Source organism: Camelus dromedarius, chromosome 7 (genome assembly GCF_036321535.1).
Source record: "Camelus dromedarius isolate mCamDro1 chromosome 7, mCamDro1.pat, whole genome shotgun sequence".
In the NCBI taxonomy this organism is placed as follows: domain Eukaryota; kingdom Metazoa; phylum Chordata; class Mammalia; order Artiodactyla; family Camelidae; genus Camelus; species Camelus dromedarius.
In genome coordinates, this window is record NC_087442.1 from 75,099,953 (window position 1) to 75,126,531 (window position 26,579).

Here is a 26,579-nt window from a genome sequence, read left to right on the forward strand (position 1 = left end):
CCTCTGTACTCAGGAAAGTCCTCGCAATTGCCGCCACCATAGTTTAATTAGGTTTTCATCAAAGATGAGCACTGAGGCCCCTCTTAATAGTATCTCCCTGGAGGCTAATGGCCCTGATGATTCTTTCAGGCATCTGTAGCCTTGCAATTTATTTTTGACGATATCCTTTTTGTTGGAATGAGTAGATTGGGCATTCGGGCAATGCCAGCTTGCAGAGAGCTGGTGGCAGATGGAGTGAAATCTGCCCGGTGTGCCTTCCCTCCACATGAGCAGAGAGCCATCCATTTCCTCCATTAAGGAGTTGTCACTCAGCCCACCCAGCTGGAAGACCACTTTTGATAGCCAAGCTGGCTGGTGGCAGACAATTCAGATACAAAGTGCACTTTAAAAGGAAGCTAAAACATCATTTGTAGGAAAATTGAAAATGCATGGCTTCCACCACAGCCAATTTTTTAATGACTGTAATATTTTAAGTGATTATTTTTGCCACTTCAGATTGCTCCTTAGAGAGGAAGGGTTTTTTTTTTTTTAATTAAAATCGAGGCAATGCAAACAGATGAGATAGAGGGAGTAGAGGAAAGAGAAATAAGATGAATAAAATTAATTAAAATGGCATTGTTGGCAGAGCCATAAATTAGCCACTGTCTAGTTGGAAATAAAATATATTGGTCCAGGAGTTTCTGGATTAAAAGTAAGATGTGTGGCACAGAGGCTAGAAACTGACTCACTTATAGCCTACATATCATTGTGTTCCCTAAGCCTTTCACCATGCTATAGCTATTATCATATAGAAATCTGTATTTCCTACATCCTGGGTCAATGGTATTTCACGGTACAGACTTTCACACTTGTTAAAAAAATCAAAATAGTAAGAGAATGATTTCTCTCATGAGGCAAAATGAATTTCAGTCATTTTCCACACATTCAATTTCTAGGTAATTTAATGCCAGTTAAAAAAACTGAAAACTTGGCTATAAACACAGTCCAGGTGCAGGAGGGCTGAAGTGCATTTTCTCTAGTCAACACAATAGATTCAACCACAGTGAGTGAACTTTAGGGAGCTTAAAGGTTGTTTTTTCCCCATTATTTTCTGGATTCATTAAGAATTCACATTTGAGCCACTCTGTACCAAGATTCATAAAGATTCAATTTATGGTATATTTTGTGACAAGTGTATAATTACTTGGCAATAGTTATGACAACTCTAAAATGGCAATAGTGACAGATTTGAACTGGAGTAATGAGAGAAAGAGTAACAATGTAAAATTCCATAGGGCAGTTGTTAACCTTGTCTGTGGGGATCAGCTTGACTTTCACAGTATCTGAGGCTTTCAGACTTGCCTCCTCAAATTAAGGCCAAAAATGCCAGGCACAACTTTGGAGGCTAAAGATACTGAGGGACAAAAGGGCTGGGGCTTTATAATACAATGTTGTTGGCTTTGAAAACCAAAGCTGTTTCATCTTAGGGAAGCTATTTGGCCTCTCTGAGCCTCTATTTTTCCATCTGTGAAATGGGGCAATTGTGAGACTTAGATGAGATTGTAAAAGTAACATACTTATTCTAAAGACTGGTGAGTCTCTATGCTGTACACTAGAAATTAACACAACATTGTAAACTAACTATACTTCAACTAAAAAAAAAAAAAGACTGGTGAATCTTAGGAAATCAGTAAATGCTAATCCCCTTCCTTCTTTCATCCCTTGTCTTCATTCATTTATTTAAGAAACCTTACCTCTATGATTGTCACTATGCAAGTAACTGCGCCATGGGCTGTGCTAGGTACAAAGGTGATGGGAAATGCTACTGAGTTGTTGATATGTATATAGAAAAAAATAAATTTCACTTAATGAATATCACATTAACTTAATCAGTGATTAAATGTGTCACCTTCAGAGCACACACAAACCAAAAAAGGGTGCTTTAAGCAGGGAGGCTCCCAGGATTTGTTTGAATGGTTATTTTTAGTAGAATTTGTCAGAATTATTTGTGTCTGTGTTATTGCCACTCTTGTCATGGTGAGCTGGCTCAATTCCATGTTTCACTAATGCTATTCCACATTAATTACTGTACAAATAGGTCGCATTGGAGGGAAATTATGAGAAGCACACTACTTACATTTAACCCTTCATCCCCAAAGTACTCTTACTAATTTAACAAATTATATTCTGGCTCAGTCTACAATATCATGTATCCACCTCTTGGGGGAATCATGACAATAAGAGCTATGCAATCCAAAGTGAAGAACATCCCAAGCAAAGGGAATTTAGACAGACAGCGTGCAATTAACCGAGCTGGAATCTGGCCAGAAAATCACAGTTAACATTCCGATTCTTAATGGAAAAAGACATGGGAACATGGACTCGCCACAAGTCTTACTGAGCTCAGGTTTATCCTCATTAGAAAGCCGGTCCTCAAATCCCGCCTTATGGACCAGATCGTTTCCAGTGGAGTGATTTGCAAAGCACATTTCTGAAAAGCGTATCTGATTTCCTCCTGTTTGTCCTTAAATTCTAAAAAAGGAAATCATTGACTGAATTGTAGAAATCTTTTTCTGAGGTGCCCAATTTATGGAAGACATGTTGGGCGATACAGTAGGCAGATACTGCTCTGCCAGGGGATTATATTCCCCAAAAGCACATTTAAAAATAAATTCTGCTTTGATAAAAACTGTATTTACAATCCCAAAATAGGCTCTTGGACATAGAAATAAACTATGGTTACCAAAGGGAAAAAAGCAGGGGAGAGATAAATTAGGAGTTTGGAATTAACGGATACACATTACTATGTATAAAATAGATAAACAAAGACTTACTGTAGAGCACAGGGAACTATATTCAATTTCTTTTATTAATGTATAATGGAAAAGAATCCGAAAAAAATATGTATGTATATGTATAACTGAATTGCTTTGCTGTACACCTGAAACTAACATTGTAAGTCAACTACATTTCAATAAAAAAAAAAAATCTGCTTTGAATGGAATCACCCATTTCACATTTGTCTTTGAGTTTTTTCATTAGCCTCAACTTGTGTTATGACTTTATATTTTCAGACAAATTAATTTACCTTTTCCCCATAATTTGGATATTATAAACTTTATTCTCCAATAATGATTCAACAATATGTGGCAATACTATCAGGTGACAGCAGAATCTCGGAATGAAAGCTCCAGTTCTTATTCAGGTCTGGATATTTGCCTAGTGTCCACTGGGACAATGAATTTGACAAATGCATAATGTACAAGAGCTATAAGAAAATTAATAGACTCTCCTGTTCTGACTTAATGCTTTTCCTTAATGGGTTGTTGATTTACCTAATGTTGTCTTCATTAGGGCCATTTGGTGTTTGCTTAACTAGGAAAATCGACATTATTATTGGATATTTATCAATAGTAAATGGAGGAGAGAGGAAGCAGCCTAAATGGAAGTAGAATCAGAGAGAAGATTAAGATATGGTCCTTCTAAATTTGGTATACTTAGTTACTCCCAATTCTTGGCATAAATTTGCAAAATTTAATAAATGACTTTTTAAGAAAATCTCTTCTAAATACATTTGATCAAATTGCAGCCTATTCTAAAGGACAAATCTTCATAACTGAATCTGTGACATTCAGTGCTGATTTATTTCTCAACACAAGTTGACATAAATGTGTAGAAGGAGTAATCTGGAATCCTTTGCTATCCATACAATGAACTGGGGTAATAAACAAGAAAAGATTAGCAAGCGCAGGCAGAGCAATCAGAGTGGGAAGATTTCTTAAAAATAAAAAATACGCGGAACTGCACCTATCTCCCGATGATCTGCATTTAATCTGTGGGTCAATTCCAGAGTTGACAGAAGCCAGTGATTTATGCCTCTGCAAGCTGAGGGTAACCAGGCTAGCTGAGCAGACATAAACATTTATTAACAGTGAGTGAGCAAAAGCTCTCTCTCTCTCTTCCACACACAGAAATACCAAGAAGTTATAGATGACTCATACTTTCAAAATACAAACTTTGGCTGCCACCAAAGATGGGAGTTGAACAAACAAACAAAATGAAGCAGCTGCTTGATCAATATTTTCCTCAGCGGCATATTGATCCATTTGGAAATTCTGCTTCATTGGGTACTATTAAAGGATGGAGAAAACAGAAAAATACAAAAGCCAAAAAGCCTGCTCACAGCTCTTTCTAAATCATCTGTTCCTGGGTCCTTATCTGAGTACTTCCCTGACCTTTGCTGCTCTTCTCTCTGATGGTGAGTTACACAGAGCAGGCAGCTGCAGCAGCTCCAGGCTGACCCTTTAAAATCTTAATCTAGTGTTTTCCTTTGAACTTGAAATTAAAGATTTTTTTAGATTGCAGGATGTGTGTTTGAGGGAAGAGACGACTTTGATGGATTTGTCCAGCTGTTTTAAGAGTGACAAAGGAAAACTAAGCACTAAGTACTCAGGATCTTTACAGACACGCAGTGTTCATCTACCATAGATATAAATCTTGGATGACAGCACCTACAGAGGATTCATGAAGTGCCACCATTACTACTGCTACTACTACTTAGCATAACCATGCTATTTTTTATTATTATTATTATTATTATTATTATTATTATTATTAATTATCCACTATCCATGCTACTCAATGGATATGGACATGAGAATCCTACCCCAGGTGAAACATTGATTCTTGATTCTATATGTCTTAAGTGGAAGGGGGCCAAAAAATTAATTAATTTCCCTTAAACCTTGGTGGCAAAACCAAGACCAGTCTTGAAGAGTTGGAGCACCAGAAGTTGCCCTGAGATTAATCACTCCCCCAGTTCAGGCAGGGGAATGCACCTCCCAGTGCTAAATGTGGCACAGACACCCACAGCCACCCCGGGCAGCCGTAGCTGATTCTAACAACTGCAGACGATGGACTGACAAAAGTATACTCCGCAGCTTCAAAACAGAAACAACTGACACCAATAGTTCTTTTTTTTAACTAAATGATTCTTTTTTTCTTCTTCTTCTTCTGTTTGTTTGTTTGGGGGGAAGGTAATTAGGTTTATTAATTTATTTATATTTAATGGAGGTACTGGGGATTGAACCCATGACCTCCTGCATGTTAAGCATGTACTCTGCCACTGAGCTATACCCTTCCCCTCAAAAACACTTCTTGATTAGCCTAGAAATCATATGCAAAAGTTTAAAAAAATGATTCAATATTCTGTAAAAGAAGGAAATATCGTAACCAACCACTGAGCGGGTTTCAGGTTCGTTGCTTGCTAAATCCACGATCTGCTTACTTCAGAGACTGAAAATGCAGGTGGTGCTCTGGGGAGCTTTCTGACTTGCTGCACTATATTTATCAGCATTTAGAGACTCATCTATTTGGTTGTGAACAGAGGGCTGCTTAGAGATTTGTGGGAAATTATGATGGTAATTAGAAGCACGGTAAGAGTGGTGCCCCTCTTCTTCCACGTGAGCAATTCTCCAGGTAAACACTGGAAAATACGTCAAGCAAGGCCATGAACTTGTAAGGAGAATGGAGGAGAAACAGAGATGGCTGTCTAGGAAGAATGCATTAATTCCATAACCTCTCACAGTCCTCTTCAGCTTATCAATCCAAATAAAAAAGCACAACAAACATAAGGTCGGGTTCTACGTTAAAAGCCGATACTGTTAGACACTACTTCTTGTTAATTACTAAAGAGCCGACAGATGGTAATGGCCTTCTACCAACCCAGGGCAGATTTAAACTGGTGACCTACAACTGCAATTCTCCAGATCGCATAACTCCTTAAGTTAATTTCTCTATTTGGCCTTCTACCATTCTGCCCTGCTTGAGATTAAACAAGGACAGGCTCTGATGAAATGGATTAAATATCACCAAAGAAACTGAAAAAAAAAAAAATCTAAAGAAGATAAGGAGAAGTATGTACTGTGAATGCCAGTGGCTCATTTTTATTTTTCCTGTTTGGGCTGCCACCCTCAAATACTATTTTCAAGATCATCAGTTTACATGCTCACTACTCTCTATTACCTTGTGTCATGAACAGTAGCACTTAAAAGCCATTTGGCGGTAATAATGAAAACTACTATTAATATTCCAATTACATGAACGTTATTTCAACTTAATTCCAATGAAAACCATTTCTTATTTTGAATGACAAAGATAATATGTATGAGTAATACCTGGGTCCAACCTAATCAATTTGCTGCATTTGATTTCATTATCATTTTAATGACAAATAAGGGTAACACAATTCATGAGTTCTGTACTTTTTTCTGTCCTATTCTTCCCCCCTCCTAATTGGAGCTATCAGCTCAATCCTTTGCCTTCTAATTATTTTTCTCCATATTCACTTCCCTACGGAGCTTATTTGTTCTCAAAGTTTCCGTGAAGAGGACACGTTTATTAAGTCCTTTCTACATGCCAGGCACTGTTCTAAGGGTTTTACAGGTATTTTCTTGTTTAATTAACACAACATGAGGTGGATACTATTCTTATCTCTGTTATAGGTTAGGACAATGAGGAACCAAGAGGTTTAATAACTTGCCCAAGACCACGTGGCTAATAAACGGTGAAGCAAAGATATGAACCCAGACAATTAAGCCCATCTGCTGAAGAGTTGTGCTATATCCAGTCCCCTTCACAATATTTTTAGCTGCCCTCATGTCATCACTGAATTTAAAATTCATTGTCTTTCCCCAGAAACTAAATCTTGGTATTTTTCCAGTGTATCATCCATTCAATTAGCACAATGTATCATGTGCCAAACATTGGTGATTCGAAAGTGGCAGAAATAGGTCCTGAGCTTAAAAAGCTAACATTCTAAGAAGGAAAACATAACTCTAAAGCAGTGTTGTAAACACTCTCGTGGATGTATATGTACAGTGTAACAGAATGTTGAAATGGAACTAGGTTAGTGTTGGTTTTGGTTAAAGTGCCGAGAAAAGAGGCAGCAACTACTCCACATTCCATAGTGAGGTGATGGACCAACTGTAAGAACCTAGCAAAAGCGGCAGTAAAATGGCTTAGGCACTTACTCAAATTGAAAGTACACGAGCCAGAAGCTGAGGGAGGTCGACAGGTGCAAAGCTGAGAGACGATTCCTTCAGGGAGTGCTGCTGGTGGGTCACACTCACGCCCTCGTCAGGGGAGGAGGCACCTTCCCCTTGCCTTAAACCTGGTGCTCAGGACCTCAAGGACACCTCCTGGAGGGGATGCTGTATGGGCCTGGACAAGTGCCTGGAGCTGCCTGGCAGGTGGCCGGGTCACAGGAGGGCTGCACTTAGAAGTAACTAACCACTCTCCTCCGAATAATGGATCCAAGGTGAATGTTTACCATAGACTAGGCTTGGGCCCAAGCACACAAGAGGCAGTCTAGTTTGTCTAAGATCCTGCCCTCAAGGGCTCCCTGGAGAGGCAAAGAGACCTCAGTAGAAAGAGGCTATAGTCATGAGCCAGAGGCCCAGTGGGTAGGAATGGAAGCAGACATGACCTGAGAGATGCTTTGGGAATTACAGGTGAGAAATCCCCAGTTCTGGTGAGGAGTGGGGACATTTCCAAAGAGCCTTTTGGCAGATCCCAGAGAGAGCCACCTTTGACTGCTTGCCAGACCCAAAAAAGGATCAACAATTCCAACTCACAACAGTGTCTGCCTCTTGCTTCTTCTCCTTTCTCCAGACCCAGCCCTGGGGGTTCAGAGGCTGAAACTCATGGCAGATAGTAAGTTTCTATCTTCATTCCTACTCAGCAGACTGAAGTTGGAGGAGAGGAGAACCCATGGATGAAGCCTGGAGTTTGCATTATGAGAATGACCTGTGTGGCATTTGTTACTGAACTGAGACTGGGGAACTAAAAGCAGTTGGATTACTTTTTTGGTCTATCAGAAATCTTGAGACCTGCCTTAGATTTTGTGCAAAAAGGACAGAGGTAAACAAGCTGTCAAGAGTGAATCTGAATGGTCACTAGTGAAGAAAAACAAACCTGGTTTTTGTAGCCAGTCCCCAGTCTCAAGTCCTGCTTGCTGAACCTCATGGTCACAGCAGCACAGACGGGAGCCAGACATTAACCACACAAAACTTCACACAGACATTTGAACTGGGCCCTTAAGGATGCTAGGGAATACTAGGCAGAGGAAAAAGAAAGGTGGAAAAGCATGTCTAAAGGGGGTGGGAGTGTGAAATTCTGTGTTGCGTTTGTGAGGCTGGAGCACAGTGGGGCAGGCGATGAGGCTGAAAAGTTAGGCTGGGCCTAGACTGGAGATGAATCACATGCTAGGCAGGGAGTTTGGCTTGTCTGCTCTAGGCCTACACAGGAAGCCATTAAAGGTTTTGAGTATGGAGGGCTCATGATGTAGTTTCTGTCAAGGAATGACGACATAGTTTTTGTCGGTGGCATCCCGTTGTATGATCCTTGGCATCAACATCCTTGCCACAGGCAGGCTGTGACCACGAGACTGTTGATTTCTCTCTCTTTAGTGTCCCCCTGTTCTCACTCTGTTTCACCTCCCCTAGAGGTTACTGCAAATGCCTCCTACCTCCAGAAGGAAAATACTTTAATACTCCCATCTCCTTAAGTTTACTTTAGGTCATCAGTGATGGACCAGTAACTACAATTACGAAAACAAAATCAGCTGAAGTAGTGTGGAGGCGAAGGAAGCAACCAGCGCTTGGGCTGAACTTACTAAATTCTAATGTATCAAAATCAATCATCCAGAGAAAGGAAGGTGCAGGACAAATGGAAGAAAGCTGGAGCAAGATCAAGAAATACAAGAAAAACAAGAATCTTTTAGCCTATAGCCAGAGAGTGGTGGGGAAGAAAGTAGGCAGATAAATTAACAAATGGATGATGGGAAGAAACACAGGAGCATGAGGAAGCATGTCAGTTTATATTCACTACTTGTAAGAGCAAAGTTATGTGGTAACCGAGAGCAAGAGTTCTGAAGTCAGATTCTTCTGTTTGACTCCTGGCCCTGCCACTGGCCAGAGGTGCGTTCTGGACAAGTTATTCAACATCTCCACTTCCGCTTTCCACATCTGTAAAATGGGGCTAATAGAGCACCTTTTATAGGTTTATAAAGATCAGTTACGTGAGATTTTATATATACATTATCAATCCTATGTGTGTGTGTGTGTGTGTGTGTGTGCGTGCACGTAAGTCTCTAGAATAAGTGAACAATAAAAAGTAGCTGTTATTACTTAACCAAAGAGTATCCTCTCTGTGCGTGGACATTGTTCCTTGAATAAACTCTACTTTGTAATGAAGCACATTTTCTCAATTGCCGTTAGACTCAGTCTTTGATTTAGTTAAGATGTAAACATCCTGGAGACCTCTAATGACCTTAGAAAAGATAATGTGTAGATTGAACAAACAAACATTACCTTCAAAACTCAAAAGTCCAAAATAAAGCAATGTTTGAAACACGTCCTGTGGCCAATCGGAACACTGAGATGTACTTTCTAATTGGTTGTATTTGGTTCTCATCTCAGAGGCCACCCAGGATAGGGACGATATTTGAAGGAGAAATTACATACAGTTTAAATAAACAATTTTTATTGCTAGAACTCCAAATCACTTGGCAAAAGCAATTTTTTCATGCTCAGATGTTTGAGCCAGAAAGGAACAGGTTGACCAGACAAATGAGTTAAAAATGACAAAATTTTTGATTTTATCATTGCACTTTGAGATTTTAAAAAGAAATGTCAGAGAAAATTTCTACGTGATAGCCAAAGACCCTGGTATAAATCACTACTAGAGTGATTTTTTTCTTACTAGATATAGGTAACTAGGCAAGCCTCAAACGGGCGATTAGTAAGCTTTTGAGTAGGATGAGAGGCCACAAAGTAAAAGTATACTCCACACAAAGCTGTAATTAAGTTCAGAATTACTAGGAAGCAAACCACACTTCACGCATTTTTATCATGGGTGGTACCAAAGCACAATGCATTAAGAAACCAAATAGCTAATGAGATTAATATAATGAATGGCTTATAAAAGTACATTTGATAGTGAAGGCTACTGAGACCAAATGATCACCACATGATCATCACCGGAAAAGGATGTGAATCCCAGGCCCTGAGGTCTCCATGTGTTTCCCAGGTTTACACAGCTTTTTGCCAATGTTGAACAATAACAACAGAAATCCTTCTTTTAATCAAACAGTAGTGGGATATGACATAGGATATCCTTGCAAAGGTTTCTTTCTATATCCACATGAAAGGAATCCATGGACTCTCTTTAAAGGGACCAAGGTTTTTAGAGTTTTTGTCAGAACAAATTTCCATACGGTTTACTGGGTATTTTCTCACATTGGCCAAAGACGATGCCTGTTCCTAACGCTAATCAACTGGTGTAATCTCATCAATTTACAACAAAAGGTCTGGAGTTTGATTTGTTAAGCAAGAAGTTATTGTGTCAGGGGAGTTCCTGTGTTGAAAGTTTTCTGAATAATCTGGAACCATTTTTCTAGAATTCAAGTAAGTTATTAAAAGGAAGTGAGCATTTTATACATGCACCCCAATGTTCATAGCAGTGTTATTTACAATTGCCAAGGTATGGAAGCAACCTAAGTGTCTATCAACAGATGAATGAATGAAGAAGATGTGGTGTATATATATACACACACATACATATATGCAATGGAATACTACTCAGCTACAAAACATGAATGTTTTTTTCCATTTTCAGCAACACAGATGGACTTGAAGGGCATTATACTAAGTGAAATAAGTCAGGCAGAGAAAGACAGATACTGTATGGTATCGCTTATATGTGGAATCTAAAAAATACAACAAACTAATGAATGAAACAAAAAAAGAAGCAGACTCACAGTTACAGAGAATAAACTAGTGGTTACCAGCGGGGAGAGGTAAGAGGGGAGGGGCAATATGGGGGTAAGGGATTAAAATAAAGGGTTATTATGGGATTACATGAAATCATATGTGTGAAACTTTTGAAAATTGTAAGGCACTATGGAATTTAAAGAATCTTTCATTCAATAAGACATGGTTTAAATAGTTAAAGAAAAAGGTGAGCATTTTAGATCTCTATATTCTGCTTTCTACTCCTCCTGTGACCTCACTCCCATGAAGCACAGGATTTTTTTGCCCCAGTTGAGTCACATTTTGAAAAATTCTCCAATCTGTTTCTGTACTTTATTTTTATATACTGGAAACTTGAGAGAGTCTGGCTGAGGGTCTAATGGCATTGTTAATACTGTCTGGGCATAATTTCTTACTCCACAAACTCCCTGGGTACGAAAGCCCACGATTTCAGTTCCCATTAAAAGGTTGTTAATTGCCAGTCTGGGATCTTCCTCTGAGTTTCCAATCCATACATCTACCAAACATACATCAATACATCCAATCCATACATCAATCCAAACATTTCTCCTCGCCTGCCCCCAGGACTATAAAAATCAACATGTCCATAAATCTCAGCAATGGTCTCCTAGGGCAGTCTACCAAAGCAACAGAAATAAAAGCAAAAATAAACAAACAGGACCTCATTAAACTTATAAGCGTTTGCACAGCAAAGGAAACCATAAGCAAAACAAACAAACAAACAAACAAATCCCTATGGAATGGGAGAAAATATCTGCAAAAGATGAGACTGATAAGGGCTTGATTTCCAGACTATATAAACAGCTCATACAACTAATAACAAAAAACCTAACAACCCAATCCAAAAATGGGCAGAAGACCTAAACAAGCAATTCTCCAATGAAGACATACAAGTGGCCAATAGGCACATGAAAAAACAATCAATATTGCTAATTATCAGAGAAATGCAAATCAAAACTACGATGAGGTATCACTCTCATACCAGTCAGAATGGCTGTCATACAAAAGTTGACAAATGATAAATGCTGGAGAGGCTGTGGAGAAAAGGGAACCCTCCTACACTGTTGGTGGGAATGTAGTTTGGTGCAGCCATTATGGAATACAGTACAGAGATTCCTCAAAAGACTAAAAATAGACTACCATATGATCCAGCAATCCCACTCCTGGGCATATATCCAGAGTGAACCTTAATTCAAAAAGATATATGCACCCCAATGTTCATAGCAGCACTATTTATAATAACCAAGACATGGAAACAACCTAAATGTCCATTGACCGATAACTGGATAAAGAAGTTGTGGTATATTTATACAATGGAATACTACTCAGCCACAAAAAAGAATAAAATGCCATTTGCAGCAACATGGGTGGACCTGGAGACTATCATTCTAAGTGAAGTAAGCCAGAAAGAGAAAGAAAAATACCATGTGATATCACTTATACGTGGAATCTAAAAAAAAAAAAAAGACAAACAAACTTATTTACAAAACAGAAACTGACTCACAGACATAGAAAACAAACTTAATGGTTACTGGTAGGGGAAGGGGATGGGAAGGGATAAACTGGGAGTTTAAGATTTGCAGATTCTAACTACTATATATAAAATAGATAAACAACAAGTTTCTACTGTATAGCACAGGGAACTATATTCAATATCTTTTAGTAACTTATGGTTAAAAAGAATATGAAAACGAATATATGTATGTTCCTATATGATTTAAGTATTGTGCTGTACACCAGAAATTGACACATTGTAAACTGACTATACTTTAATAAAAATATATTAAAAAAATCAGTATGTCCAAGGTGAATTCATCACCTCCTGCAATCCTGCTCCCCTTCCTGTTTCCTGTTTTCAACAAATGGCATCGCTGTCCAACCAGCTGCCCAAACCTTGGCCTTGACACCTGCCACTCCTTCTTAATCTCAGTCAGTCCCCAATCTTCTCCATTCCCTCTCGTAAAAATCTCTGAAATCCATCCACATTTTCTCATCCTCTCTCCCCTAATTCTGGCCAACACGATCTTCCCAATGAACTACTGTTACCAGCCTCCTATTTGGTTTCCCTGCCGGCACTCTATTCCTTCCACTCCATCCTTCATCTGCGAAGGGATATTTCAAAAATCAAATCTAATGTCTGACTCTTTTCAGAGCACTTCAGTGATTCCTTATCACCTTCAGGATCAAGTTCAAACTTTACAGCAGCTGGCAAGACCTTTAAGGTTTTGTCACTGGCCATGTCTTCAGACTTAACTATCACAAATCTCAACTCAAAATATGTTAGACAACTATTTGGAACACTGTCCAAGGCCCCTGCTTTATGCCGTCACCTTCCAGCCTTTATGTATGGGATTTATGATCCTAGAAACACTATTTGTCCCATCTGGCCAATTCCAAATTCCCCTTCAGTCTCTGCTTGGACCCCTATTCTCCTGAATGGCCTTCCTAATCCCTCAAGTCTGAATCTGGTACTTTATTTCATACTTCCACAGCACTCTAAATTTTCCCACCAAGCCATAACAATTATGCTGTTTTTACAAACTAGTGGTTACCAGCGGGGAGGGGAGTGCGATCTAGGGACGGGGAAGTGGGAGGCACAGACTGCTGGCTGTAAGACAGGCTCAGGGGTGTACTGCACAACCCGGGGAGGACGGCCAATATTTTGTAATAACTGTAAAAGGAAAGTAATCTTTAAAACTTGTATAAAGATAAAACATTTTTTCAAAAAAGAAAAAAACTCAGTTATGCTGTTCCATATGTGCATGTTGACATGTCTAACTCCCCCCGCTAAACTGACAGCCACAGGGAGGGAAGAAACATATCTGCCTTTTTGTGGTTACACTGTCTAGGTTCAACCCAGTGCACAGTGGTTCTCAAAAATACTTGTTAAAGAGATTAATAAATGAACGATTTTCCAGCCTTACAGGGGAGGGTAAAGTAAATAAGAATGTTACCCATTCCTTTCATAGTGGTTTTAGTGAAATAGTTATCCTTGTACAAATTGGTTTACTGAGCTTTGAGATTTTAGAAAGAAGAAGGAACAAAAGAGAGATCAAACCTTCACTGTAGCTCCTGGGAAGAAAAGCCAGTTGCCCGTGTCTACTGGATCCAGACTATCTTCTAAAACAACTTGTCTGTGGGCGGAGTTGATGACCAGGATGTTATCCAAGGCCCAGCAGGCTTCATACACATCACCGTCACGGAGATTCTCCTGCTTCCACTGAAACTGGACGTTCTCTGCTTTGGCAGCTTCAGGCAGGTAGAGGATATGGATGATCGTGCTGACATTGGAAGGGGCTCTAGAACACACGGTGAGATGAGAATTGGTGCCACGATAAAGTTCAACAGCATCCGCTTTATCTTCCTTATAGATTCATTCTGTTTCTTAAGGAAGACTGTAGTTTTATTATCTTAAAAATACTATACACATTACAGGTGAAATATTTAACAACCCCATACTCTTAAACCTTTTGATATATGCTGATTATTAAGATGTTCATATTAAGCGATGACAGTTTAAATCTTAAATGTCTTAAAGAGCTTTATTTTTAGCGCAAGGCAGGCAGCAAGGATATTCAAGTAAGCCAGTAAAGGGATAACTGAAGAGAAAATGGTGCACAGCTGCCGTGGTACCTGTAAAAATTCAAAGTGCATCCAGCAGTTTTTTGTGCATGGTAGACACGCAATTTAAAACTATTTATTTTATATGATACAAAGAAGAAAAAAAGGAGAAAAACTATAAAATTATTCATTTTAATTCTTGCTTTGAAATTTTGCATCTTTAGAGACCACTGGATGCTATATGTTTCATAATCAGTTTTTACCTAATAGTTGTTTTATTTCCAGCAACCAGAAACATTTGTGTTTTGAAAATGTGAGATTTGCCATGAGAATTAAATGCTCCCATTTATAATTCTTTACAATTTCATGCACCTCAGTCTTTAAAAACATGATATAACTTAACATGATTGTTATGTTGCATCTGTTGGAATCTAGGTCTTTTTGCTATATAATATTTTTTATTAAACATTTTATTCTACCGAAGTAGAAACCTGATATAGTAAAAATGATGGCTTTACCCAAGATTAAAAGTGGTACTGAAATGCAAACTAGTAGTACCCTGGGCTTACTATAAATCAGTTTTGAAAGGACTAGAGGAAAGCCATATTTTTCACTCACCAATGAAGCACATATAAATCTGCAGAACTGTCAGTGGAGGTTATAAATGGTGTACCTTACCTTTGGGGATAATCCATTACCCTTTCTTTTAAAATATTTAATGATGAGTATGTTTTTAAGTTCAAAAAGAATTTAAACTTGTGAAGATAATGTATTTTACTTTAAGTAGTGATTGAAAATATGTTCACTCGGATCACTAATGGTAAGAAAAACTTGCATTAATGAGAATGATAGTTTGGTGCATGGCCTAAAATTGAGTCTTATTTAGCGAAAAATAAATGGAATCAGCTGAATATGATCTTTATATCTTGTAGTTAAATGTGTACATTTGCTATTTGTCATATCAAAAGCATGTAGCTGTTGTTCATCAAGATCTATGTATTACAATTTATCTAAACTATGATATATAAAATAACTATTAGAAAGAGAAAAAATGGAGGTATGAGTAAAACTTCCAACACTTATGCGGCCTTGCTTAAAGCCATTTATATAAATCAGTATTTAATCTGAATGTATTTTCAGAATAACTACTAGAAGTTACAAAGAATAGCAAAATGCCCTGTTATAAACATGGCAATTGGCACATTATGTCAGAGCTTGGCTTGTACCAGGTGCCTATAAATTATATTTTGTCCCGCCACTGAGGGAGACACTCTTAAAATCCACGAGCTAGAATCAGTTTTCTCAGTTTTTGGTTAGACTAGAACTTGGACTGTGAGACTTTCACTTTTATTTGAAATGCTACTTAGAAACTTTGGAAAGACTGGCTTAGTATTAAAGACTAAGAACCTAATATTGATTCTTCTCCTGAAAAGAAATCACAATCCTTTCCATATGGAAATAGGGTAAGGAAAATAGCATGAGAAAAAAGGAAACTATTGCAAAAGTGATGGAAAATGTTCCACTTGAGTCATACTATTTAAGAACTAAACCAATCAGAGTAACTACCTAACAAAATGTCAAGATATTTTTTCCTTTAAATAACCCACCATACCTGAAAATAAGCATTTATTCTGAATTTTATTTTCTGATTTAAACTACACAGAAATAGTTAACATAATTTGAGTTTCGCTAAATTTAATCAAATAGTTTAACCTTGTATGAGCTTTTTCCTCTTCAAGCATCCTACCTCATTTTCTTATGAAGGGATTTCTTTTTTAATAAAGAATATGTAATAAATGATTACGAGTTGCATCAAAATTATATTAATAGAATTTTAGAACTGGCGTTATGGAAATTAGAAGGAAAATGACAGAACTAGAGATTAGATCCAAAAGCCTATTGACTCATTATCATCACAGACTGCAAGGAGTTTAGGTGGTAGTCTGATATATTCCAGGCCACAGCTAGGCCAGCTAGAGAGAGGGGTGGTGATGTAATTTGTGGAGGATCCGTCAGGAAGGTTACTATCTCAAATGTATTTTTACCAAAAATAAGTAGTGTGCTATAGCTACTACTGACAGCCGGCAGTACTGAACGGAAAATTACACTTTTTACAGTACCTTCTTCAAATACAGCAGGTAGTAATAACGTGTGCATCCGTGCAATCCAACATAACTAACAGCCAGAGTCCCTTAACCATGAGGCATAAAGTCAGCAGTAGTGTGAAGGCAAACAGAGAAGCAGAAGTCCACCTACATCAAAATTTATGAAAATATTTTGAATGATGACAAACCTAATTTTCTCAAGCTGAATCCAGTCTGCAGTGTTATTCTTGGCATAGGACACGATGATGCAAGGGTCTGAGTAGCTAAAGCGACATGAACCTGAGCCTGTAAACAGCAAAAACAATAAATTTCAAAGTTAAAAAACAGTGTAATTACATATTACCCTCCTTGATAAATACTTTAGGTAATTTTCTAACCACTTATTTATCTGGTCATTTCCCCATTCTTCTAACTATGCTGAAATTTCTTGTGATCTGTTCTGATAAATGATATTTGATAAATATTTTTAGGAATTGGTAAAAAGGTAAACTGCAGATCCCTTTAGAGATACATGAACTTCTAAGTTAAATTATAATAAGCACTTAGTTCTATGCCAAGACATATCTAAATATTATAGAACAATTAATAATGCCATTACAGTTCTTGCAAGTTAATATCAACGATTGCATTAAATGGCCTATAAATCATTCAACGGTATGAAGAATAAAAACAGCATTCCTCTTCTGTGTGCGTACTATTTAAATGATGAGGCAGGATGTGAGAAACTAAAATACTGTAAAGTAAACTCAAGTACTAAGTGAATGAGAACTATCAGAGAGATGATTGATGTTATTCTGTTATAGCCCAGCATTAAAGATTTAAAAGAGAGACATTATGTCCCATTGTGGATATCTGCTGATTGTTTTGCATGATTATTTTCAATGCTTGAGATGCAAATACAAAAGAAAGTTTCAAAACTCTGATAAGAATTTGTTTCTACATATTCAGTGAATTCATATAATAAAGCACAGTTTGACTGTAATTTCAAAGATCTTCTTAGATCCCTCAAACAGCCATAAAACATAAGCCAGAAGTAAGTTCACTGTAACTCAATAGCAGGTTTTTTAAAAAAAAAATTATATTAAAAACAAATGAACCAAAAAGAAAAAGACATCGTGCAATTTATGTTTAACGTTCACCCATCTGCTAGAGGAGCCTTGGTTCAGCAAACAGCATCTGTTGACGGTTTTTACATTTGTAGTACTCAGGAGTTCCAAGCTGTAATCAGACTCATTTATTTTATTTCAGTGATGTTTGGTACAACACCAGTTAGTCTGCCATCGCCAAAGCTGGCAATGTGCTAAAAAGGCCAAACAGCAGTTTCCCTAGATTTATTCTCACAGCTAAAAAGCAGATGAAAAAGCATGAAAGAAAGGCTATTGAAAGAAAAGCTACACAGCAACCCTGAGCTCAAACAGAAACCTACTTTCTGCCATTCTGATCATTGCTAAATTCTACCTTTCTTAAGTAGCTGCTTAAAATAAATACCAAACTGTGGGGCTGGAAATGGAAACCAAGCCAGGATTATGTGAGACAAACTTCAACACAAACAAGCAGGAGCTCTGGCAGACAATCTGTTTATTTCAAAAGAAAGTTCAAATTAGCTCAGATAATTTAAACTGTATTTAGGTGCTTCCTTTATATTTTATACACCATACGTACTTAAAAGCAAATGCAACAAATAGAACAAATGATAACCAACAATGCTCCTCATGGAAGCAATTCTATGCAAGTTGTTTACAAATTGAGAAAAGAGAAGGCAGGCTGATAAATCTTAAAATAAAAATGTGCCCAGTGTGGCCCTGATGATGACCAATGTGACCTCTCTCCTGTCTATTTTCTTATGCTACCGTCCCAGTGTTATGAGAATAAATTTATTATGCACCCATGAAACAAAAAGGCACTTGGCAGCTGACTCACTTTTCCTCCCTCAGTCATTAAATTCTTTCGTATTTAAAATAGTAATATCTTCTGGCTCCATCTCCTCCTCACTATTGTTATTGGACTCTCAGTAGCTCTTCCCAGAACTTTGCAGTAGGATAAGCTGGGCTCCCTGTTTGCAGCCTCACATGTCCTCCCCCATCCACACTGTCGCCAGTGATCTTCCTACAAATGAACTGAATCGTTATCTCCCTGCTTATAATTCTTTAATAATTTCTTAGTCCTTTAGGATCAAGCTGCACTTTCACCGCTGGCAGGATAAAGGTGCACACTTCCTAGAGACCAAATGCGTACTCTGGAAAACAGAACTAGCCCAGGGTTATCTTAAAGAGTATCCATGTGAAAGACAGCCCCAAAGCCACAGAGACTCCAACAGGGGTGGACAACTAGAAAACCAGGATGGGGGTACAGGGTATGGAGGGACAGCCAGAGGAGAGGCACTGCCCATGCCGAGGGCATTTTCCTACCTGGAGGAACCATCCCCCTAGAGAACCAGTCAGCTTTGAATATCTGCCTGACATGGGGCCACTCCCATCAAACTACCAAATGGCGCCAATCCAAAGAATAAATGATCTCCACTCCTACTCCTAGTACAGCTGTTCCACGTATACTGACTGGGTGAAGTTTTCCTCACACGAACACTTCTGAATTGCAGCCCCAATATCACACAGACTTTGGTCAGCAGAATAAGATTTGTCCTTGCCCAGACTGACAATGGTTGCGTGTCTCTGTGATGGGGGGAGGAGAGAGTCAATTAAGGGCCATGTGCCCAGGGGCCTAATGCCCCCAACTGCCTGCCCCTAGATGTCCTGGTGCAGGGCTATCACATGCCTCAAAGCACCTCTCATGCACTGAGGGGACAATAATAAGCAGATGCCACCTGCAACAGGTTCTTCTTTCTTTCCTGTCTTAAATCAAAGATCTTTGATTGTCCAAGCTGACACTTAAAACCAGAAAGGAAAGACAAAGCCAAATGAAAAATGCAAAATATCCTCTCATTTGCAGATCCATTTTCTCTCCTTCAGATCACTTCCAGTGTAATCGCCATCCTTCACTCTAAAGTCACAATTTAGCAAGGATTTTGAAAATTGCTGAAGGAGAGAAGATAATTTAGAACCATGGTTATGAAAGTATGGTCTGAGAATCATTGACAGACTCGAGCAGGTCTAAAAATTCAAACTCTTTGGTTCTCACCGCAAATAAGGAAATTTCATAACATTTTGTGTTCATAAATAAAACTGATGGACTTCTAGAATTTACTGAGGACCCCCATCCCCATCTGAGAACTCTAGCTCCTGTGTAGAGCCACACACACCAAGATTACTACTATATTCCCAGGTCGGGGAAGGACAGGATATTTTGTGTTAAAGGTACCTCATGAGTGTTGTTTCCAGTTGGTCTTGGTTGTCAGTTCTTGATTTTAAATTGACAAATAAATTGATAAATGATAAAGACCCACCTACATGTATCTGCTGTAACTGTCATTTACATTATTATTGGCTATTTAGTCAACTCATAGTACATAATGATGGGTACTTGCAACAATTCTGGCCTATTATTGGTTTATAGTTTGTCCTGTGCCTTAAGATATTTACACTGCAATAGAAATACCGTCTCTACTCCTGCTAACGCAGATATCTACATAATGCCTTGAAACTGTCTTGCAACAAAGCAACACTTGAAGATGTCCTGAATTTGTGCTGTTAAATTTAGGCCTATGGATTTGTGCTACTTTAATAACTTGCTCTGTTTCATCAAGTCATGTACAAAAATACTGTTTTTTAAAAAATTTTTTGGAATTTTCACATAATCATATGTCTAAGTTCATTCTTATTAGGTAACGATGCACCATGTACAGTTAAGAAAAACAGAAACGCAGACAGTAATGGCCTCATCATTTCAACCACTGTCCCCGTGTTTTCTGCCTTCCTCCTGTTACAATGGATGAAGTGTTTCTGTTCCAATCAATGGTGAACCTTCTCATGTGGTCCAGATCCCATCTCCTCTTGCCCTTTAAGATCTCCCTTCTGTTTCTCCTGCATCAACAATTTCTCCCAGTGAGTTTCCGGGATCATTCCAATCGTCATACAAACATCATAGAAACTTTCAAAGCATCTCCCTTCTTAGAACACTTTTTTTCTTAATGTCACATCCCTACCATTTGCTCCTTCCAATCCTGTTTTTATTCCCCTTGATATCAAAACTTCTCAAAAGGGTTGTCCAGTGATGGCCTCCACTTCTTCATGTCTTACTCCCTTCCCCTCCCTCCACGCAGGCATCTACGCTCAAGCACTACCCTGATACTGCTCTTGCTCAGGTGGCTGGGGAGTTCGTATTGCCAAGCCAACAGATCATTTCCCCATATTCAGGTTACTTGACTTCTCAGCAGGACTGGACACATCCATCCCTTCCTCCTTCTTGGGTATTTTCATCTTGTGGCTTTCACCGCCTTCTTGATTTTCTCCTGCTTCACTGGCTGCTGCTTCTTAGTCTTCTTTGTTGCCTTTTTCCTTCTTGACCTTAAATTGTTTTGGTGCCTTTCTCTTCTCTTCTCTACATTGCCTCCCTTTAGTTTGAAGTTTTACACAACATCTATAACAAATCACGTCCAGGATAAGATCTCCCACGAGATCCACACTTGTAGATCCAACTGCTTACTTTCTCTCTAACGGACATCTCAGACTTACTAAGTCAAACTCAGAAGTATTGGTTTTCCACCCCCCAAATATCCACTACCCTTTTCTTTTCAAATGACATCATCCCAGTTGCTCAAACAAACAAGCAAACAAACGAAAAAACACTAGGAGTCGGCTTTGATTCCTCCCTTTGCTTCACCTCTCACTTCCAACCCCCTTAGCCTGTGCTGGGAGTTCTGCTTCCAAAATATTGTTCAGCTTCTCTCCCTCCCTCCTGGTACCACCTTAGTCAAGTCAACATCACATCTGGTTGGTTTCCTTGCTCCCCCTTTTATCCTCCTGTAAACCATTCTTCAAAAACAGAGGGGTCTTTTAAAATGTTTTAACAATCAGGTCATTTCCTGCTTAAAACCCTCTCTAGGCTTCTCAGCACACTAGGAACAAAAGGATGAGTTCCTTACGATGACAGACAAAATCCTACATGATCTTAGACCTTCCCTTACACCACTCTTCCACTCATTCACTAAGCTCCAGCCACTCTGGACTTTATTCCTCCCTCCTGAACACTCAGTCTCAGGGTCTCTGTGCCCCTCCTCTCTGCCTGCAGTGACATGGATTCTGTCAATTTCCTCACATTCTATTCCCTCCTCATTCCATTCACATCTTTCCCCACAGACCATCCCTTGGCTGTGTCCCTCGTCTATCAGGGATCTGGGCAGGTATCACCTCCTCCAAGAAGCCTTCCCTGATCATTCAATCTAAGAAGTCCATCCTCAACATCCAATCATCCTCCACCTTATCACTCAGTTTTATGTTACTCATAGTACTTATCAGTATCTAAACTGATCTTTTATTTACTTGTTTACTTGCTTATTGTCCATCGCCTGTCAGAATGCAATTTCCATCACAGCAGGAACGATGTCTGTTTGTTTGCTACTTGTGTGCCTGGTACCCAGAAGAGTGCCTGGTGCACAGCAGAAGCTCAGTAAATTCTGGTGGGATCATGAGTAAGTTTGCTGTAATTTTGTTTATTTAGTTCTCCATTTCTTTGTTTCTACTGAGGTGTATTTATACTAGAAAGGGGAACTATAACGGTAGATGGGACTTAGGGACTTTCGACTTGCCTGAATTGGGTCAAAATGACAAAACATCTCAGAGCCATGCTTTAGCGTATCTGGACTGCATGTATCCTGACCTCAGCTTAACTCTGGTACTGCTGTCTAGTCAACAGGGCAATAATTCTTCCAAGTTAATTAGAAACTGCCCTAAGATGACTTAGATGGTTGCATAATCCAGTCTGCTTTTAGAATAAAAATATAAGAGACAAATTACATGAGTAATTATGGTACATTTTTATCAGCCAGATAAAGTAATGTGAGGAATAATGATAGCCAGATGAATGATTTTACTTATTAGCAAAGTCTTATTGTAATGGCCAAGTATAATTGAAAATAAGCAATTTGCAAAGTCATACAAAGTAGTCATAAGCCACCCAGAGTATCATCCCCAAGGCACATGTTCTGACCTCTCCGTCAGGAATCACTTTCCACTGTGTTAAAAAAAAAATTCTCAAATGTAATATCTTCTTAATCGTAAGATATCTTGTCCCTTCAAGTTGATTAATTTTGTTTTGGTTTGAATATTTAACTAGATTAACACACTGTTCTAAGGGAAAAACCCATTTTCATGTTTAGAAAGAACCCTAATAAAATTGTAACCTTACAGAAAAATGTTACTCCAAATTGTAATGTTATAAAATCTTTCATGATAGGTGCATTTTACAACAGGTCATGTAGCCTTAAATAGATCTTAGTTAATTTTTCTCATATAAGGGAACTCTACATGATAATAAATTAAATGCTTGTTAGTATTACTGATAATTCTATATAATTTTTTAACTCTTTTTTTTTTACAGTGAAACTCCCTATGATATAAGTTATCTTCCAGAGAGAAATTATGTGTAGGGGTCAGGAGAGGGGATGGTGGGCGCAGGCTGCCAGGTTTGCAATCTGGGCTTAGACACTTTTTAGCTGTGTGACCTTGGACAAGTCACTTATCTTTTCTGTGTCCAGTTTCTACATTTGTAAAATGTGACTAATAATAGCAAGTTCTTCATAGAACTGTTGTGAAGATTAAGGTGTTAACACATGAAAAGTGCCTAGAAAACAGATCTTGGTCCACACTCTTGGAAAGATTTTTTTTTGTTTCATAAATTCATTTATCCTACAAAAAGGGGCAAATATTTGTTCATGGGCTACATATACAATTGAATTACTGCTTATCAAAGAACTAATGACACACTTTCCTCCCTATAGCTTTTTTTTTTTTTTTTCCATTTTGGGCTATTTCCCAGTTCTTTAATGGAAATGCTGTAAGTCCGATATGAAAATGAAAACTGAGACCAAATGAGTAATCTACCTGTTTGTTAGCACCACTGGTGAATGTGATAGAGGAAAAGAGAAGAATCTACTTGGTAAGAAAATCTGCTCTGGGACTAGGACAGCAAGACAAATCAGTATAAGGAGATGCGTTTCATAAGGTCTTGACAAGTGCTAGAGTGGAAACTCGATCTTTCAGTTCCTAGCATCCGAAGTAAACAATAAATCTAATCAGTTATAGTTTTAATGGCACCCACAAAGAAAAATAATTCCAGTCCCTCAAGAGAACATATATGGTTGCTATGAGCAGGTAGGTACCACCATGTGTGTGCCCACTCTACAGGTAAGGAGACTGAGGCAGAGAGGTCAAGCAATTTACCCAGGGCCCAAACAGGACTCAGAACTGGGCAGACCAGAACCCATGCTTTCAACCACTTCACTGTACTCCTTTTGGTGCACAAAGCATACTTAAAAAAAAAGATTGTTTAATTTTCACATGGTCAGAACACATTGGGACAGGCTTCTGTGCTTCTACTCAGGCTCATGACATGAGCCATAACAGCCCTGTTGTTGGTGAAAGGAGAAAAACCTACAGGACTAAACCACCGTTATCCTCAATATCCAGTTTACTTGGGTACCACTTTCTCTGTAGGTTCCCTACCCAGTCCTCTCCTTTCCCTGCCCCCCACAGCCAGTCCTCCAAACCTGCAGGCCCTCCTCCTGCACAGTTATTGAATCTATACCTTTATTTTACCTTTACCGCAACCTCCTTGGACCATCTCTCACCCAGATCAATGTGATAACCTCTTAACTGGGCTCTCAGAACAAACACAAAAGGTTAACCTTCTTGTAAAGAATTTCTTTGTCATTTGTTTTAAAAATCTCTAGAAAGGTATTTTAAAGAAAAATTTTAAAAAGTAATTATATTCCAGGAAAGCAATATCCTAACATTTCCCTACTCAGATCATTTTAATTATGTGGAAAGCATTAACCTGATATAATGTTGCAATCAGGATTAAATTTAAGGTAACCGCATAATCCACATGTGTATCCTAAACAACAAATTCCATAATAGCTTGTAAATCGGTTTCTGAAGTAATCATTTTACTACAAAGAAACCATTAATATTTGCAAATGTAAAACACTGCCTAGCACTTGTTATTTAAAAATGAAGAAATAAAAAGAATGGCTAAGCTTATTTCTAGAAGGTTGTTTCCTTTTACTGCTGAAAAGCCGCATCACTATGATTCTAACGTTTTATTGTAAATCTTGGTTTGATCTTTGAACCACTTTATTCAATTTAAAATTGCAACCCAAACTGGTATCAACTTTTACCCTTTTACCCCTGTACCATCCCTAGTATAATTTAGAAAACATAATATAAATTAGTTTCCACTTTTGTTATCGGGAGTTAGGCCAAGATGATCGATTTAGCAATCAATCAATCAATGAGTCAACCTTAAAAAGTATTTCTTATGTCTGAGGTACACATGAACTCAAAAGCCTATTTTCTCATGATTCAGTCCCACTTCTCTTGACTTCGGCTGTCATTCAGGAAAAACTAGGAAATGCATGCCCTTTGAAGAGCCTTTCCCACTAAAGAAGTAAAATATCATTTAGGACTGACATTTACATAAGGTGTGTGGCACCCTGTTAGCAGTCCACACGGCTCGTACGTTGGCTGTTCCTTCTGCCGGGCTAACTCACCTACACAATTCAAGCCTCTGCTCAATGGTTACATCTTCAGATGCCGTCCCCTGGCCACCTCCAACAAAATGCTACCCCTCACTTGCTGTCCCCTGATTAATTTTCTTTGTTGAATTCATTACTCCCTGACATTCATTTGTTTGATATTCACCAGCATGTCAGCCCTACCAGGGCAAAGATTTTGTTTTACAAATCCTGTCTCCCTTGAGAGCTGCTTCACACAGAAGAGGAGCTCGGTGAATAGCTGATGATTGAATGAATGAATGAATGAATGAATGCAATGTAGGAAACACTTGTCAGTTAAACTCTAGGAAGAGTCTTTTGAAAATGCAATGATATTGTTATTATTACTGGCTCTTTTGCATCGCTTCTTTTCAGTAGGATAAGAAGATGGTGGTGATTTATAGCCTCTGTCCTCCAGCATAGAGCCTGTCACTCTTCTAGGGAGAGCTAGAGAGGCAGCATTTTCAATCTCTGATGCTGAGAATTGTTTGAGTAACATCACATGGTTCAGATGATGCTGCCTTTCTGTTCCTCTACTTAGTATCTTTCCCTCATGGAAAAACAAGCTACAAGAAAAAATTAACCACAATTCGTTGAATAAAAGTACGGCAAGTAGTTTGATATTTTTTTGGGGGGTTGCCTGAACTAAAACAGACACTATCATAATCATGTTTTCAGACAAAATGTATTCCTGATTAAGTCATAGTTCATTCCTGTCACTCAGTTGCAGGATTTAGGACCGCAGTGGGAAGACATCTAAGAGATCATGCAGGTGAACACTTTCACTTTACAAACAAGTTGCCAGGGGTTCACACAGGCTCCACCACTTGCCCAAGGTCATGAGGCAAGCTCAGTCAGCAGAGAAAGGACCATATGGCCTGACTACCAATCCAATGCTCATCTCCCTTACCCATTTATGCCAACAGCAAAAGTTGTTTATCAATAAAAATGAGTCATCAAGACATGAAAATATGCTGTATAATATTCTCAATGTAAAAAAAACCCATGGCTTAAAATATCTACATTCTACAACCTTTTTTTCTTATTTTGCATTAATGAATATTATCTACTGAGAATCAGAAAACCAGCTGCAGCAGTGTATAGAAATCCCCACGATCCCCACATATGAATACTGAGGTAGATAAAAACAACAGAATATTAAATAAGGAGATAGAGTGAGATAGGTATTTGGAAGGGAAAGTTGAGGCTTTCCCATGAACAAAGTGTAGAAATGACAGTAAGTTAAAAAAAAAAAAAAGAAAGAAATGACAGTAAGTTTATTATAAGAATGTAAATATTTCTTTATCAGTATAACATCTATAAACATAATGTTCAATTCTAACATGTTAGTGTAGATAGTACATAACACGACAGTGTAGACAGAAGTGGATTTACCACGAAGTTAAGCTTCAGGGCCCCTCGCTTGAGCTAGCACCC

General features: G+C 38.4%; 1 protein-coding gene across 1 annotated transcript in view; it reads right to left on the minus strand.

Moving 5' to 3' along the window:
* The window catches only part of RELN (reelin), a 444,598-nt gene that overhangs the window by 175,081 nt on the left and 242,938 nt on the right, over positions 1 to 26,579 (minus strand). Inside the window, exons 9-10 of the mRNA XM_031455857.2 lie at positions 16,666 to 16,762; positions 13,870 to 14,110 (exon numbers count right to left, since the gene is read on the minus strand). Of these exons, the coding sequence (XP_031311717.2) occupies positions 13,870 to 14,110; positions 16,666 to 16,762 (338 nt within the window). The remainder of the gene's footprint in view (positions 1 to 13,869; positions 14,111 to 16,665; positions 16,763 to 26,579) is intronic.